The 18,808-nt window shown below is 39.2% G+C and overlaps 1 protein-coding gene across 9 annotated transcripts in view; it reads left to right on the forward strand.

Moving 5' to 3' along the window:
* Positions 1-18,808, forward strand: part of egh (beta-1,4-mannosyltransferase egh) — a 147,596-nt gene that overhangs the window by 108,063 nt on the left and 20,725 nt on the right. For 6 of the 9 annotated variants that reach the window (XM_071686555.1, XM_071686554.1, XM_071686556.1 and 3 more), the window contains 3 exons: positions 10,011-10,228; positions 14,779-15,027; positions 16,438-16,794. In XM_071686555.1, the coding sequence (XP_071542656.1) occupies positions 10,016-10,228; positions 14,779-15,027; positions 16,438-16,794 (819 nt within the window). In that variant the 5' untranslated portion in view covers positions 10,011-10,015. Of the gene's footprint in view, positions 1-5,028; positions 5,613-9,367; positions 9,392-10,010; positions 10,229-14,778; positions 15,028-16,437; positions 16,795-18,808 lie in introns of those variants that run through there. The other 3 variants (XM_071686551.1, XM_071686550.1, XM_071686558.1) reach the window with 3 other exon arrangements.

The raw sequence follows: 18,808 nt of genomic DNA on the forward strand, positions 1-18,808 counted from the left end.
AAACACTTTACTTCCTCCAGTTTTTCTCCATTCAAACTTACTTCCCAATTGACTTGACCCTCAACCCTACTGTACCTAACAACCTTGCTCTTATTCACATTTACTCTTAACTTTCATCTTTCACACACTTTACCAAACTCAGTCACCAGCTTCTGCAGTTTCTCACATGAATCAGCCACCAGCGCTGTATCATCAGCGAACAACATATATATATATATATATATGTGTGTGTGTGTGTGTGTACGTATATGGAGGTGGAAGGATGGAGTGAAAAAGATTTTGAGCAATCGGGGCATAAACATACGGGAGGGTGAAAAGGCAGGCAAGGAATAGAGTGAAATGGAACGATTTGGTATACTGGGGTCGACGTGTTGTCAATGGATTGAACCAGGGCATGTGAAGCATCTTGGGTAAACCATGGAAAGTTTTGTGGGGCCTGGATGTGGAAAGGGAGCTGTGGTTTCGGTGCATTACATTTGACAGCTACAGACTGAGTGTGAACGAATGTGGCCTCTGTTGTCTTTTCTTGGCCTTTGAGGGAATATCCTCACCTGGCCCCCTTCTCTGTTCCTTTTTTTGGAAAATTAAAAAAAAAAAAGATGGAGGATTTCCAGCCACCCGCTCCCTCCCCTTTTAGTTGCCTTCTATGACACGCAGGGAATACGTGGGAAGTATTCTTTCTCCCCTATCCCCAGGGATAGCATATATATTTTTTTTTTTGCTTTGTCGCTGTCTCCCGCGTTTGCGAGGTAGCACAAGGAAACAGACGAAAGAAATGGCCCAACCCACCCCCATACACATGTATATACATACGTCCACACACGCAAATATACATACCTACACAGCTTTCCATGGTTTACCCCAGACGCTTCACATGCCCTGATTCAATCCACTGACAGCACGTCAACCTCGGTATACCACATCGATCCAATTCACTCTATTCCTTGCCCTCCTTTCACCCTCCTGCATGTTCAGGCCCCGATCACACAAAATCTTTTTCACTCCATCTTTCCACCTCCAGTTTGGTCTCCCACTTCTCCTCGTTCCCTCCACCTCCGACACATATATCCTCTTGGTCAATCTTTCCTCACTCATTCTCTCCATGTGCCCAAACCATTTCAAAACACCCTCTTCTGCTCTCTCAACCACGCTCTTTTTATTTCCACACATCTCTCTTACCCTTACGTTACTTACTCGATCAAACCACCTCACACCACACATTGTCCTCAAACATCTCATTTCCATAACATCCACCCTCCTGCGCACAACTCTATCCATAGCCCACGCCTCGCAACCATACAACATTGTTGGAACCACTATTCCTTCAAACATACCCATTTTTGCTTTCCGAAATAATGTTCTCGACTTCCACACATTCTTCAAGGCTCCCAGGATTTTCGCCCCCTCCCCCACCCTATGATTCACTTCCGCTTCCATGGTTCCATCCGCTGCCAGATCCACTCCCAGATATCTAAAACACTTTACTTCCTCCAGTTTTTCTCCATTCAAACTTACCTCCCAATTGACTTGACCCTCAACCCTACTGTACCTAATAACCTTGCTCTTATTCACATTTACTCTTAACTTTCTTCTTTCACACACTTTACCAAACTCAGTCACCAGCTTCTGCAGTTTCTCACATGAATCAGCCACCAGTGCTGTATCATCAGCGAACAACAACTGACTCACTTCCCAAGCTCTCTCATCCCCAACAGACTTCATACTTGCCCCTCTTTCCAAAACTCTTGCATTCACATCCCTAACAACCCCATCCATAAACAAATTAAACAACCATGGAGACATCACACACCCCTGCCGCAAACCTACATTCACTGAGAACCAATCACTTTCCTCTCCTCCTACACGTACACATGCCTTACATCCTCGATAAAAACTTAGCATATATATATATATATATATATATATATATATATCATACATACGTGAAGCACTGATATGAGTAAATTTGCTGGAAAAATAAAATCAAAAGCTTCAAGGTTTGGATTGTATTTCATGCAGTTTTCAAGGATAAAACTCACTATAAACAAGACAATGTACAGAAGACCAGACTTCACCATAGCTGAGGAAACAAGAAATGGTTAATCTGAGAATCGTGGAAAGGTTGACCAGAACGGTAATGTGACCTGTCCCATTATCTGGCGAAAGACGTCAGGTCAGCTACTGCTTTTTTAATGTAGCCACATTTCAATAGTGATGACTTAGCAGTTAAAGAAAGGGGCAGAAAAAAAATTGAAGCAAGTCCTAGTTGTTTTACCTATTTTAGGAAACACCACAGTTGTGGCACATCAAGATGACTGGGGAGGCTGCTTCTGCTGCAGAAAATTTCCTCGGAGTCCTCAAGACCATTTTAGAGGAAGGCCGTTATTCTCCTAAGCAGATCTTTAATGTGGATGAGACTGGATTACTTTGGAAGAGAATGCTTTTGACAATGTATTTTTCTGTGGAGGGAAGACTACACCAGGATTCAAAGCTGCCAAGGATCACCCACGGCTTATGGTGGCCAATGCTAAAAGTGACTGCTAGTTTAGAACTGAATGGTTTATCATTCAGAAAATCCCAGGGCTCTTAAGGATGCATGAAGCAATATCTGCTTGTTTGTTATTATTCTAATCAGAAGGGTTTGTTTGACAGGCAAAGTTTTCTGTGATTATTTTGCAGCAAAACTCCATATAGAGCTGAAGCAGTATTGTGTGAAGTAGAATATGTTTCAAGATTATCCTTCTTACTGATGATTCCCTTGGCTATCCACCTTCAATACAGTACCTTGGTTAGAACATTAAAGTAGTCTTTCTTCTGCCCAACATTATACTGTATGTCTGATCCAGCCATTGGACCAGGGGGGGTTATATCTACTTTCGAGGCCTACTATGTATGAAGAACATTTACAAAGCTCATGAAGGCTTCAGAGAATGACTAGATGACTGTGAAGGACTTCTGGAAGTCCTTCACCATTTGCGATGCCATTACGATCATCGTTGAAGCCTGGAAAGAAATCTCCAAAGCTTGCAGAAGCTTTACCATCATTTTGTTTATGGATTTCAGGGTTTTGATGTCAACACCAAAGCCTCAAGAAAGTTTTCATACATTTTAGAAATAGCCAAAAAAAAGTCATGGAAATGGCAAAAGAAAAAAATCTGCTTTGAGGAGGGTGATGTGGAGATCTGAGAATTGCACAAGGAAGAGCTCTTAAATGATCTTCAGTTAGAGAAAGAGTTCAGAAGGAGGTGGTAGCAGAAGAAGGGGAGATCAAGCTTCTCATTAACAAGAGGTTATCTGATGCATTTCACCACATTGACTTTGCTTTCATTATATTTGCTGGGGATGACCCAAACACTGACTGAAGATCAAAGGTGGCCCAAATTGCCCTAGCTGATATGAGGTGTGATGAAGAAATCCACCATGAGAAGACAATAAAAACTTAAGACAACATTAGATATCTTTTGAAGGGTAAGGATATTCAAGAGGAGGTCCAGCTATCTACATCTAGTAACCCAATAGCTGAACTCGCTAATCATCACCATCACTTTCCACAACTGTGTTATCTGATCCAGTTGACCCTCTTCCTCAATAACTCCACTCATTTCCTCCCTCTCCATCAGCACCAGCAAGCAATTCAGGAACAGCAGTAAATGTAATTGTTGGAAAAGGTTTATTTTCTGTTTTTATTAGTAAAACTCATTGTCCAGCATGTATATTGCAGTATTTTATGTTTCTTGGCACATGTATACTGTAGTTTTCATTGGTGTGATATCTGGTACTGTCATATCAATAACGAAGTCCCATGATCAGCATTACTTTTATTACTTACTTTACACATGTATGATTTACATGATCATTTTCAAGAACATAACTATTACATAAATTTAAAGGTTGCTGTACAACGAAATAGCAACAGGTGGTGCCATCCACTACACCTGATTTTGCCAGTTTTTTAACTTCAGAGAACATGATCCTGCAAACTATTCATATTTCAGAATCACATTAGATAGCTCTCTACTTGATTAGATGATTTCTGCAACATTGATATGCTTGGAAGATGTGTTATGCAAATTTTGAAATGAAATGTTAGCTTTATTCTTGTCAAATCATATAACTCTAAGCTGCTCCATATATGTAGAATTTTTATTAAAATCAAATTGTTTTGCTTAAAATTAAAGAGAATTAATTTAAAGCAAGGGAAAGCTATTATTGGCTATCTTTGCCAGTTATACTTATCTTCAAGATATTACATGTGTCAAGTAAATCATCTCCTTAGTTGCATTGGAAGGTTCTTCATTCATGATACAGAGGATGATCGGTGCATTTACAAAATGGACTGGGACCCAACGTAATTGTGTGGTTGATGTGTTCATACACACTGGTACATGATGATCATTAGTTAGGAATAACAGATTTGTTTTTCCGTATAATTGTTGGTTTCTGATAGTTGACTTTATTATTGGAAATTTACTTTTGAGTAAATACTGTATTTTTTTTCTCTCTATTTAGAATTATCCTTGGGCCTCTTTCTAAGAGAAAGTTCTGGTGATGCTTAGGGCCTCTTTCCAGAGGCTATTGTAGCCGAAGGCTTTGCTGTTTCCAGTTGCAGTGAAATATGGCCTCCTTAGGAGTGATAAATTCTTTGACAAGACCATACCCGCAATGAAACGGTGTAACCTCATGCGGGCGGAATTCAAAAGCACCTACCGTATTTACTTAATGTAGTAAAAAGAGGTAGATAATTAGTCATTGCTAACTGTTCAAATTTTTGTATGAACACCACACTTTGCTGAAATGCTCATTTTGCACTTAAAATATGCTTATATAAGTACTTCAAATTTGCATAGATTTTGTTCCTTCACTGTTGTGATAAACCGAGAGCCCATGAAATGTTATTATTTGTGGCATGTGTTTTTGGGTGTCAGCATGAGTGGGTGATAGCCTCCCATCATTTGATAAGCGATAAAGAGCTTTTATCTAATCAGGTACAGAGAACCTGGTCCTCTTCTCATATGTTTAACTTGTGGAAGCAGTGAATGGCGTACCATCTGGCTAGTGTAGTTCAGAAGCATTTGTGTAGTATGAAGCAGCATTAGATAAATATTTACCTCATTCCCTTTGGACAGAAACTTTTAGTAGTGTCTGTGTATTACAGGAAAAAATATTTAGGAAGTTGCCATCAGTAAATAAAGACAGGTCCAAGTGTTAGTGAACTGGAGTGAGTTATTTGAATACAGTGTTGTAGAATTTCCTGCATAGTATGATTAGTTATGAACTCATGCAGTTGATACTGAAACAGCCAAAGAGATATACCATAAAGATATCTTAAATATAATTTTAACTATTGGAATTCATATGAATATCAAGCTTTTAGTGTGATTTATACATTTTTTTGGCCCACAAATAGCACTACTACAGTGAATACATGGTTATTGTACTTCTCAGTATCTAGCCACTTAAATACTTTGTGGTAGTAGCTTGAAAGCAGATGGATAATAAATGTACTTGAAAGATCTGTATTCTGTGATATCATTTATCAAGCAGCATGGGTCGTCCAGTAGAAGAAATATCAGCAAGAATAAAGGCAGGTGCGAAAACCACATGGAGAAAAGGTGTGATGTATTATGCTATTTAAGGGTCAAGTATATGTTCTGATTTAGCAAGCTTACAATCCCCTAAATAGCTTTACAGCAAGAAAAAATTTAAATCGTTATGAATATAGAAATCAGTAGTAAACGAAATTATAGTCAAATCTTGTTTTTCACTTCCTCCAAAATTTGTAAATACTTTCGCTTGTCTTTTTTTCCTTTTCATAATTCTCTCTATATTTAAGGCCCAGCCTTGATGTGGACTTTTGTCTGTTACTGAAGCCTTTAACAAAAAAGTGGAAAGAAAAAATTCAAATCTAGTTATATTCAAACAGATTACCATAAGTAAGTGTGTGGGAAGAGAAAACTAATTTGTTGGAAGTGGAAATGGTGTCAAGTATCTATAATACAAAACCTTTCAACATAGCTCAAAACCATAAGTAGTTTAGAAAGTTACATTTGCATACATGCCCACACTTGGAAGGGCTGGGGATTACTTACTGGTATGTACAATTCGATTATACTGTGATGGCAGGACTAGAGCATAACTCTACTGTACATCTGGCTTGGGTGAATAAGATTGTTCCTCTACTCTGTTGTATAATTTTGGGTTCATTTGGAACTGATTTCAACCAAATGTCAAATTATTTAATGTATCCATATTTGTTCTTTACATGTTATTAATATCTTCCAATAATATGTTCAGTAGCTGTTCCAGCTTCCTCTTTTTGTCTGATTATATACTTGATATTTTGTGGTATTCTTGCACATTCAATAACACTATCTTCCTTGTTAAGAGGCTTTCGTTACAATATATTTTCCTTTATGCCTTCAATTTGTTGTTACACTTAGATTATCATGTTTCTTCTTTCTAGGCTATAGAGTTCCATTTCTCTCAGCCTCTTCTTTTTATTGTATGTTCAATTGCCTCAGTTTTGCTTGTGAAGTGCTTTTGAATTATCTTTTTTGTTCATTTCCATTTATCTCTTGTAATGACCGTACAAAATATTAGTATTCAGTTTTGCTTCTTATGTTTACTTTGGACATTTTCATCAGTATTTTTTTTGTGAAAATCCTTTTTGCCATACCACTCATTACTTAGCTTGATAGTGCTTACTTCTCAGTGTGATACCTGAATTATAGTTCCTCTTTTATGATGGCTCCACCATTTTTCCAATGGACTTTGGTGGACAAGAGAGTGAGAGGAGAAATAATGACTGCAGCCATTCTGCAGAGAACTACATGAAATTAATTACAGTGGGAAGTTGAAGCTGTTCCAGCTGTATGCCAGGGATGAGACAGAGTGAACCTGAGAACAGCCAGGCCCACAAGAGCTTGTCTAGGACATCAGGCCACAAGAAGATTAAGGAATATATATATTTGTGCTAGGCTTTGCCAATGGAGATGGCCTCCATTGTGTCAAGTCTGTTGCTGTAGGTAGAAGTTAGAAAACTCATGCCCTCAAAGAACTTTTCAGCCATCCGCTTGTGCTATATTACGGGAACAACTGCATGGTCCACACAAGATATTTCCCCTGACTGGTTCCACAGCCACTTCCTTCTTGTTGTGACAGGCCATTAAGGGTCTATACCCTGCTCCTCCTAGAAGATAGTCAAGCCCATCCAGCCTTTAGGGAACTGTCTTTTATGAATGGACTGATCAAAACAATGTTTCTGCCTGCCAACACCACCACCTTAACTGAATAAATGGGTCAAGGAATCATCATGACTATAGAGAGAAACACTTGGACCAGTGTAATGTGGTCAACATCAACCCTAATCAGAAAGAAGACACATTCAAACAGAACCTGCAGAACCTGAAGAACTACAGCATCAAGGCTGTTATTTTCAACTGGGCTGATGCTTGGGATTCCATTTCTTTGGACACACTTCATCATGATCAGAACAAGGTACTGCAGAAACCTAGAGAGGAGGCTGACTTTGAGGAATTTCAGGCACAAGATTTTCTTTAAGTCCTTAATCAAGCTAGAAACATTTTGGATGTGGAAGAATTGTAGCAGTGGTGGTAAGATGATGCTGACCTGCCTTGACACCACCACCTTATTGTTGAAGAGATTGCTGAGTTCCATAGATCTGTTGGAGGAAGAGCTGTGAGAGAGTGAAGATGCTCCTGATTTCTTAAGTGTGAAGTTTAAGGATGCTTTCACAATAAAAAACACAATGGGGGGTGTCTATACCTGGTATGAACATGAGGAGGATGAGATTTAGCTTGGTCAGTATACAGGACTCGCTGAAGCAGCCAAAGATTGACACCTTCCCCAAGCCTCAGGAGCTTGCCAAGAGGTCCAGGACAACAAGTGAAGTCAGAAAGAGGAGATTCCACCTCTAGATAAGTGTCACCACTAGCTTTTAAGTATTTTACCCCCATTTCTGACAAGGAAATGATTTTGGTAACTCGACATCCACCCTCATGGCTCGTACCTTTTGAATCAGAGTAGTCTTTGCTACTCCTTGAACATCAACCTGGGAGGGAGGACTACAGCAACAATTATTGTTGAAATAATGAGGTAAGTTTCCATTACAGTACACTTGTTAATTCATTCACAAGTGTTCCCTTCTTAATTAGTCCATTAGAATGGGGTTTTTCTGTACTTTGTAGATCTCTTATCATCTTAAGTCTTTGGTGGTCATTATGTTACTGTGTTGAGTCTTTGGTGGTCGTTATGTTACTGTGTTGATTTTGTTTAAGGTTGGTGTGCTTTCTGCGGTTGATTCATGCTCCTTGAGATATTTTCAATCTTAGATTTCCTTCAAATTTACTGTTGATGTATACTAATACACGTCCTTGTTTAACTTTATCTCTGTCTTCTCTGTAAAAATTCTGCTTCATTCTTTATTTTTTCATTCATCCAAGTTTTGTTAAATTAACAAATGTTTATTATTATCGTTTGTATACTTGTTATAATAGTTTTGAATCTGGAAATCTCAGTAATTAGACTGTTTATAAGGTTTAGCATTGCAAAGAAACAGGTTAGTTGAGATGTTTATTTATAAGGTTTAGCAGTGCAAAGAAGCAGGTTAGTTGAGACATTAATTTATAAATAAAGTTTAGCAGTGCAAAGAAGCAGATTAGTTGAGATGTTACTTTTAATAGAGAGAACTTGGAGGACATGAGATGTTTTTGGGTTTTGAGGTTGAATAAAGAAAACTTGGAGGAAGTGAGGAGTTTTAGATACCTAGGAGTGGATGTAGTAGCAAATGGACCCACCTGAAGTGAGTCATAGGGTAGTGAGGGGGCGAAGGTCCTGGACACACTGAGGAAAGATATCCTAGAATGGAATGGATTAAGGGTTTCAAGAGCTCACTTTAGAGAAGATGGAAGATACTAGAGGAAGTTACAGAAAACAGAGTAAAAGGATAGAAATTAGTGGAGACGATTGATTAGGAGGCCAACAACTAGCAATTTTCTTTACCTTTGCCAGGTGTCTGGTGAGAAAAGCAGGAAAGAAAAATCTGGAAAGGTGTTTTCCCCAGTTGAAATTCTGAGTTCATTCCCTTTTTTTATAATAGGTATGGAAGACTATAAGTAATGCAGCTAGAATTAGAAGTTGCTATAAGTACAAGGAGAAAACTGAAGTACCATACTGTAACTGATTATCTGCACATACTCAAAATATTACTTTATAGTCTGCTAAGTGGAGATTTTGGAGGACTTATTAAACTAATATGTACCAGGAATACCTGATTAGCCAAGTTGTGAAGGATTACAAGGCCTGCTGGTTACATCCTCGAACATTCCAGACAGAGGAGAAGCATGGCACACGACTGAGCTTGGAGCTAGAGGTTAGCTTTCATGATCAACATTAGGTATACATAGGGTTAAGTGGTAAGCTCCCAAGTCAGTATTAAGTTTACACTAAGGTAAGGCTAAGTTTGGTGAATTATAGTTTCACTGATGAAGGCTGTGCAGAAATGGGTGTTAAGAAAAGGTGAGCATGTGATATATCAGTGCTTTTTTCTGGTAACCATGAAAGTGTAAAGGAAGGATTAGTTACCTTTTTTATATGTAGGGGAACATAGACTGAAATAACAGCAAGAAACTTGAAAGAAAAAGATTGATGAGTATAACATGAAATAAGTATGCTTTTTTTTCTTTTTTTTTTTTTTGAGAGAGAGGGAAAAGTAATGAAAAGGAAAATACTTATGTGTTATGTAGATCCCTGTCTACCCCCTTCCCAGTTTTAAGGACTGTTTGCATTTAGTTAAAAAAAATCCAATGATAGCATATTTCTTGTATGTTTTTTATTTTTATTAGATTGTGAATGTTGTTGGAGAAACATGATAACTTCACATGTTTGTAATGGTTTTAAGCATTGTAACCAGATTAACTGCTAAAGTAATTCCATATTTTAGAATTTATTAACTGGTGAAGAATGTATTCATTATGTGTTCTCTTCCCCAGGCAAAATGGTCGTGAGTTGGCTGAATTTGGCCTTCTCCGAGACGTTATACCTGTCCAAACATATAGCTCACGTGTGTCTCTTCATCACTGTGGTGCTGTTATTTGAAGTAGGAGCTGGGGGCTTGTGGGGGGACCCACCCACCTCAGCATCATATCCTCCTCTAGTCACCCTCCTGTTCCAGCTCCTTAGACTTCTCCCATTATTGGCACTGCCTCAGGTATTGTTCCTGTAACATTTTGTATATAAACGTATTGTAGAAGGCGACTAAAAGGGGAGGGAGCGGGGGGCTGGAAACCCTCCCCTCTCGTTTTTTTTTTTTAAATTTTCCAAAAGAAGGAACAGAGGGGGCCAGTTGAGGATATTCCAAAAAAGGCCCAGTCCTCTGTTCTTAGCGCTACCTCGCTAGCGCGGGAAATGGCGAATAGTTTAAAAGAAAAGAAAAAGAAGATAGTTTGTATTAAGTAGTTATGTTAGTCGCACCTCACAGGACTTGTAGGTAGTAATATTAAGTAGTCATATTAGTCGCATCTTGCAGGACTTATAGGTCAAAAGTACTTAATTTTATCATCATGTGCTGTTTCCTTGGCTATCAAGCCCTACATCAGATGATTAAGTATAAACTTTAATTTGACCATGAGTGATGGAGAACGGTAATTCAAAGTTTGTTCTTTATATATTAGATTTTATGAATGAATTGTTTTTATCACTTTTTATTCAAAGTTTCTTTTGAGTATTAAATTTTTGATAGAATAAAATTTATCAATTTTTTTTTCCATATTTGTCTTATGAAGTTCTTCAGTGGATTCACTGATGTTGGCAAGGAATAAATCCTTGAGATGTGAGGAAATATTTCAGTACTGATTGATATAGTTGGTAAATAGAATAAGCTAGGTGAAGATGTTTTGGGCACAAACAAAGAAATTCATGAGATTGTATGATAAAAAACAGCATAGGAGTTGGGGCTCTACATGTGTTAAATGTCCTCCTGGTACACATATATTTCATAACAGAAAGGAAGAATTCTTACCTACTACAAGATTTTACACTTTATCACTTACAACAAGTATTGCATGGTGAATGGTATAGTTCATCTCCATTGTTTTATTGTTAACTGTTCTGGGTTCATCCAGGGCTGATTTCAACCATGTATCAAGCTTTCCTTGAAACCTTCAACTGCATGGCTCATCCTCTGTCAAGACTACTTCTCTCTCTCTCTCTCTCTCTCTCTCTCTCTCTCTCTCTCTCTCTCTCTCTCTCTCTCTCTCTCTCTCTCTCTCTCTCTCTCTGCATTGTTCAGAACAGTGATTGTTTTTTCTTGTCCAAATATGGTCTGGGGGCATTTAGTTTATGTGTTGATGTTATTGATGTGGGGAATGAATGTCATGTATGTCGTATGTGATGCCTAGAATGATTGGTGTTTTGTTCACTGGGATAGACTGTCCATTCAGCATATCTGGAGGGTTTGAGCTAGACTCATGTTTGACTGAAGTTAAAGGAGTAAGTGAAGACTTCTGTGGAGTTGCAGACATTGTATTCTGGGTTTGCATACATTCTGTTTTGGTTGAACCTTTTGTAGTGTTGCATGTTTAATGTTGCAACTGTATTGTGAGAATCTTGTGATGTGATTGTGAGGTAGTCTCCATATGAAAGGACTATGTGAAGGCTTGCCTGAGGTAATGGGAGGTCATGTAGGAATAGATTGGACTTCTGTGGATAGGAAGTATATCTTGGTGAGCAAAAATGGGTATATTTAGTTTAGTTTAGTTTAGTTCCAGCAACATTATATGGTTGTGAGGCTTGGGCTCAGAGTTGTATTGAGGACAGTGGATGTATTGGAAATGTTTGAGGACAATATGTGGCATAAGGTGATTTGATTAAGTAAGGAAAAGGTAAGAGAGATATGTGGTAATAAAAAGAGTGTGGTTGAGAGAGCAGAAGAGGGTGTGTAATAATGCACCAAAACCACAGCTCCTTTTCCACATCCAGGCCCCACGGAACTTTCCATGGTTTACCTCAGATGCTTCACATGCCCTGGTTCAATCCATTGACAGCACGTCGACCCCGGTATACCACGTCGTTCCAATTCACTATTTCGTGCACGCCTTTCACCCTCCTGCATGTTCAGGCCCTGATCACTCAAAATCTTTTTCACTCCATCTTTCCACCTCCAATTTCGTCTCCCACTTCTCCTCGTTCTCTCCACCTCTGACACATATATCCTCTTTGTCAATCTTTCCTCACTCATTCTCTCCATGTGACCAAACCATTTTAAAACACCCTCTTCTGCTCTCTCAACCACACCCTTTTTATTACCACACATCTCTCTTACCCTATTATTACTTACTCGATCAAACCACCTCACACCACATATTGTCCTCAAACATCTCATTTCCAGCACATCCACCCTCCTGTGCACAACTCTATCCATAGCCCATGCCTCGCAACATTGTTGGAACCACTGTTCCTTCAAACATACCCATTTTTGCTTTCCGAGATAATGTTCTCGACTTCCACACATTCTTCAAGGCTCCCAGAATTTTCGCCCCCTCCCCCACCCTATGATTCCTGGGGATAGGGGAGAAAGAATACTTCCCATGTATTCCCTGTGTGTTGTAGAAGGCGACTAAAAGGGGAGGGAGCAGGGGCTGGAAATCCTCCCCTTTCGTTTTTTTAATTTTCCAAAATAAGGAACAGAGAAGGGGGCCAGGTGAGGATATTCCCTCAAAGGCCCAGTGCTCTGTTCTTAACGCTACCTCGCCAGTGCAGGAAATGGCGAAAAGTATGAAAGAAACCATAGCTCCCTTTCCACATCCAGGCCCCACAGAACTTTCCATGGTTTACCCCAGACGCTTCACATGTCCTGGTCCAATCCATTGACAGCAAGTCGACCCCGGTATACCACATCGTTCCAGTTCACTCTATTCCTTGCATGCCTTTCACCCTCCTGCATGTTCAGGCCTCCATCACTCAAAATCTTTTTCATTCCATCTTTCCACCTCCAATTTGGTCTCCCACTTCTCCTCTTTCCCTCCACCTCTGACACATATATCCTCTTTGTCAATCTTTCCTCACTCATTCTCTCCATGTGACCAAACCATTTCAAAACACCCTCTTCTGCTCTCTCAACCACACCCTTTTTATTACGACACATCTCTTACCCTTACATTACTTACTCGATCAAGCCTCCTCACACCTTATATTGTCCTCAAACATCTCATTTCCAGCACATCCACCCTCCTCTGCACCCACTATTTCTTCAAACATACCCATTTTTGCTTTCCAAGATAACATTCTTGACTTCCATACATTTTTCAAGGCTCCCAGAACTTTCGCCCCCTCCCACACCCTATGATTCACTTCCGCTTCCATTGTTCTATCCACTCCCAGATATCTAAAACACTTCACTTCCTCCAGTTTTTGTCCATTCAAACTTACCTCCCAATTGACTTGTCCCTCAACCCTACTGTACCTAATAACCTTGCTCTTATTCACATTTACTCTCAGCTTTCTCCTTTCACACACTTTACCAGACTCAGTCACCAGCTTCTGCAGTTTCTCACCCGAATCTGCCACCAGCACTCTATCATCAGTGAACAACAACTGACTCACTTCCCAAGCTCTCTCATCCACAACAGACTGCATACTTGCCCCTATTTCCAAAACTCTTGCATTCACCTCCCTAACAACCTCATCCATAAAGAAATTAAACAACCATGGAGACATCACACACCCCTGCCGCAAACCTACATTCACTGAGAACCAATCACTTTCCTCTCTTCCTACTCGTACATATGCCTTACATCCTCGATAAAAACTTTTCACTGCTTCTAACAACTTGCCTCCCAAACCATATATTCTTAATAGCTTCCACAGAGCATATCTATCAACTCTGTCATATGCCTTCTCCAGATCCATAAATGCTACATACAAATCCATTTGCTTTTCTAAGCATTTCTCACATACATTCTTCAAAGCAAACACCTGATCCAGACATCCTCTACCACTTCTGAAACCACACTGCTCTTCCCCAATCTGATGCTGTGTACATGCCTTCACCCTCTTAGTCAATACCCTCCCATATAATTCCCCAGGAATACTCAACAAACTTATACCTCTGTGGGGCCTAGATGTGGAAAGGGACCTGTGGTTTCGGTGCATTATACATGACAGCTAGAGACTGAGTGTGAACGAATGTGGTCTTTGTTGTCTTTAACTAGCACTACCTCGCGCACATGCAGGGGGAAGGGGTTGTTATTTCATGTGTGGTGGGGTGGCAACGGGAATGAATAAGGGCAGACAGTATGAATTATGTACATGTATATATATGTATATGTCTGTGTATGTATATATATGTATATGTTGAGATGTGTAGTTATGTATATGTGCATGTGTGGATGAATATGTATATACTACATGTGTATGTGGGTGGGTTGGGCCATTTTTTTTTGTCTGTTTCCTTGTGCTACCTCGCTAATGCGGGAGACAGCAACAAAGTATGATAAATAAATGAATAAATATATATATATATATGTTTTAGTTTTAGCCATGTGTGAGATATGAATAGCTTGTTAAAGACTTCCTTGAAAGTTTTTCTGATATTTTCCAGAAGGTGGTTTGTCTTCTTTACTATTTTTCTGTTGCAGGACTCAGGCAACTGGTTAGGGATGACACCTGTGTGTGTATATTTATGTGTGTGTGTGTGTGTATGTAGATATAGGTACATAGAATCTTTATACTAATGCATATTATGATTTCCCTTTTTTTCAGGCCGTGTTTAATCTCTTGGGTCTTATATGCTTCAATGCCTTCCCTGAGCGTGCCAAGTTGAAGGGGTCACCTCTACTGGCACCATTCTTGTGCCTCAGAGTTGTAACTCGAGGTGATTACCCAGACCTCGTTAAGCAAAATGTCAACCGTAACCTTAATACATGCTTACGGGTTGGCCTTGAAAAATTCATGATTGAAGTTGTCACAGACAAGAAGATTGATCTGCCAGAAAACCAGAGGGTTAGACAGGTGTGTATCTATGTAAACCACTTCAAGGATTTTTTAAAAGCACATCCATCATAATCTTGAAAAGAGAAACATTTATTTAATCATTATGTATGACTCTAGTAACTTGAATAAGAAAGGAAAGCCTGAAAAAAAATGTGGCTTGGAGACTAGACCTTACTGCCTCTATACTGTCAAAAGATGGAGTGAAAAAGGTTTTGAGCAATCGGGGCCCGAACATGCAGGAGGATGAGAGTTGTGCAAGGAACAGAGTGAATTGGAACTGTGTTGTATGCTGCAGTCAATATGCTGTCATTGGACTGGTCCAAGGCATTTGAGATGTCCAGGGTAAACCATGTAAAGGTCTGTGGGGCCATGTTGTGGATAGGGAGCTGTGGTTTTGGTGCATTACATATGACAGCTAGAAAATGAGTATGAGCAGATATGGCCTTTCTTTTTCTGTTTCCTTGTGTTACCTAACTGGCTCATGGGATGGTGATGCTGTTTCCTGGTGGCAGGGTGGTGCTGGGAACAGATGAGGGTGAGCAAGTATGAATACATACATGTGTATATATGTATATGTCTATGTATGTGTATTTATATGTTGATGTGCATGTGTATTCGTACGTGTATGTATATATGTGTGTATATGAGTGGATGGGCCTTTCTTCGTCTGTTTCCTGGCGCTACCTTGCTAATGCAGGAAACAGCGATCATGTATAATAAAATGAATATACTGAATACATAAATTATTAGTAAATCTAATTATGATTACCCCGGGCTCTCTTTCTAAGAAAGTCCTGGTGTTACTTATAACCTTTACAAAGGCTGTTACTGCCCAAGGCAGTATTACCAGTATTAGGGAAGTGTGGATTCCTTGGAAGTGGAAAGTTCTTTTGATAAGACTGTACTGCCAGTGGTACAGCCTTACTAAACTTGGCTTTCCACTCACTGTGTAACCTAATGCAAAGCAGAGTCCAGTCACACCTGTATACATATTTCATGATTATCCCAAGACCTTGTACTTAGCTTTTAAGAAATAGTCCTTATGTTACCCAGGATCTCTTTCTCAAGGCTTGTGCAGCCAAATGCTGTTCTGCTTCCAGTAGTGGGGAAATGTAGAATTCTTTGATGGGAAAAGTTCTTTGAAGAGACTTTACTCCCACAATATATCACAGCCTCACCAAAGGTGAGCTTTGACTCCTGGTGTAACCTTGAGCAGGTGGAGTTCCATAACACTCTAGTTCGGGGTGTCTTAATATGTTTGGATGTAGCCAAGATGAAAAGAGGAGAGACATAGTATGTTTAAGGATAGTAGCTTTTAGAATGCTTATGTCATTTTCCTTTTGGAACACCTAAAGAAATTACATGAACAATTTAGAACAAGAAATTTAAATAAATATGTTAACCACTAATTCTTGCATGTTTTTGCAGGTTGTGGTTCCCTCCAGTTATCGTCCAAAGAGTGGGGCCTTATTTAAGGCTCGGGCTCTACAGTACTGTTTAGAGGAGGATGTTAATGTCTTAGCTGATACTGACTGGATTGTTCATCTTGATGAAGAAACCTTGGTAACTGATTCTGCTATCAGAGGGATACTCAATTTTGTTATTGAAGGCAGACATCAATTTGGCCAAGGATTAATCACGTATGCAAATGAAAATATCCAAAACTGGTTTACGACCCTAGCTGACAGCTTCAGAGTCTCTGATGATATGGGCAAGCTAAGGTTTCAGTTCAAAGTATTCCACAAGCCACTCTTTGGATGGAAGGGATCCTATGTTGTCACCCAGGTAAAGTTGATTTTTTTTATTTTCATTTTTGCTTGTATAGTTTTGACAAAAGGTAAGATTTGCAATTTTAGTTGTTGTAGTATTAGTACTGGTTATGGTAGTTGGGGAAGACCATAGCCAGAATGTTCAAATGCTTTTGATTTACTTATATGTTTCCGTTGATACCATAATAATGTAAAATCTTAGGAGTACCTTCTCACATCTCTTGCAAACAACAAGTGACAGGTTATCGTGTATTTCTTGTGCAATATCTGTACCTAAGAGTCATCCATAGTTACAAACGACAACAAGACTATTTAACCGTGACAGATGAGGAAATAGTTTGGAGGCACTTCCTATTCCATACAGAGCCAGCATAAAAACAAACCTCTTATTTCATCGAAACCAACATTTGTTGAGGTTTGTGGCTGTGGAAGAACAATATTATTGGGACAAAAGTCATTGTGAGGACATAAAACCCCAGAAGAGTACCTGAAGTGTATTTTCAAGAAGGTAGATAATATCTACAAAAATAAGTATCACATTTTAGTCGTAAAGAAAAAGAACATCCTGGCAATACTTTTGACAGCTTCATATGAATAAGCAAGGAATACAGTTCTTTGGAAACAGTTGTGGGATGTGTCCCATATCAAGCTGCCATTTTTCTAAATGGGTAGAACTTGTGCAAAGTACTTGGAAAATAGAGAATACTAGTTTGTAAACTAGACCACCCAAGCCTTTTTGAAGATGATGCTAAATCGATTGTAATAGCTTGTTGTTGGTCAGTTATATGATTGGTAGAGTTCAACTCAGTCATATTAAAAGTATTGAAGATTAGACCATGAAAGGCATAGATTTGAATATAAACATAAGGAAATGAAGTCGATGAATCTGGCCCAATGGCTGCACAATGGAATCACAACATCTTTAAAACTTGCCACTATGATTACCATCCTTAAACCCTTGAAGCGATGCAACTCCCCTTCCTCTCATTGAACTGTGTCATTACTCTCAGCAATATCCAAACTCTCAAAAAAAATCGATCTGCAAGAAAGTCAATTAAAAATCTCCATCCTCAAAGGAACTCAGTAGTCTGCTGTTTAAATTCCTTTGTCACTTGCACTCACAAGACATGGCTTAAAAGTAAATGTGACAATATGTGGTATGAGGTGTGGTGTGGTGTGCTATACTGTACTACCACAACACATCCTGAATGGCTTCAACCAACCACAGACCTACCACACAGTACTATGTGGCAACAGAGATCAACTAAGCATTTGGCACTACCCTAGCATATCCTTGAACAATGGATGCTTGACACTGTCCTCCATGAAAATAACTGTAGTTAACCATCTTCTTAGTTGGCATACAATGGCTTCACTTCCAAAACCTTCAAACTCTACAGTGGAGTGCCCAAGGGAGCTTCTCCTGCCTTTTTCCATCTCTTCCCACAGACTTGAACTTCCATCACCTCCTGCAGACCACAGTATCAAAATATTCTCATGTGTAGATGAACTTGGTCACAACACACCAACACTGTACTTGGGAACAACAAGCATGCAATATTATATTGTATGGTTGAAATACTATCAGAGGAGAGACCTAGAAAATAGCAATGAGGTTCAGGCCAAATAGAGAAACTGATGAGCCAATATTCTTCATGATTGAAAAATCATGGTAGTGGAATATTGAACAGTGGATTGCATATATAGACCTCAACAAGGTTTTTGATTTGCCAGGACACTTACTGTGGGAAGCACTCAGATATCCATGTTATGGCATACCTGGAGCTTGTATCTCTCATGTAAAAGTATGATGAAATTTGACCAAGGGAAAGAAAGATGACTTTATGTTGGGAGTGAAGTAAAACTGTAGTGTGATCTTGCCACTCCTTTTCATTCCATGTATTGCCAATATTATGAGGAGTACATATATACAGAGACAGTGAACATGGAAGAGAGCAAAATGAAGCTGAATTTGAAAAATGACAGCATCACTCCTCCCCCACTTCAGTGAGGTAGCACCAGGAAAATGG

Source organism: Panulirus ornatus, chromosome 42 (genome assembly GCF_036320965.1).
Source record: "Panulirus ornatus isolate Po-2019 chromosome 42, ASM3632096v1, whole genome shotgun sequence".
NCBI lineage: Eukaryota > Metazoa > Arthropoda > Malacostraca > Decapoda > Palinuridae > Panulirus > Panulirus ornatus.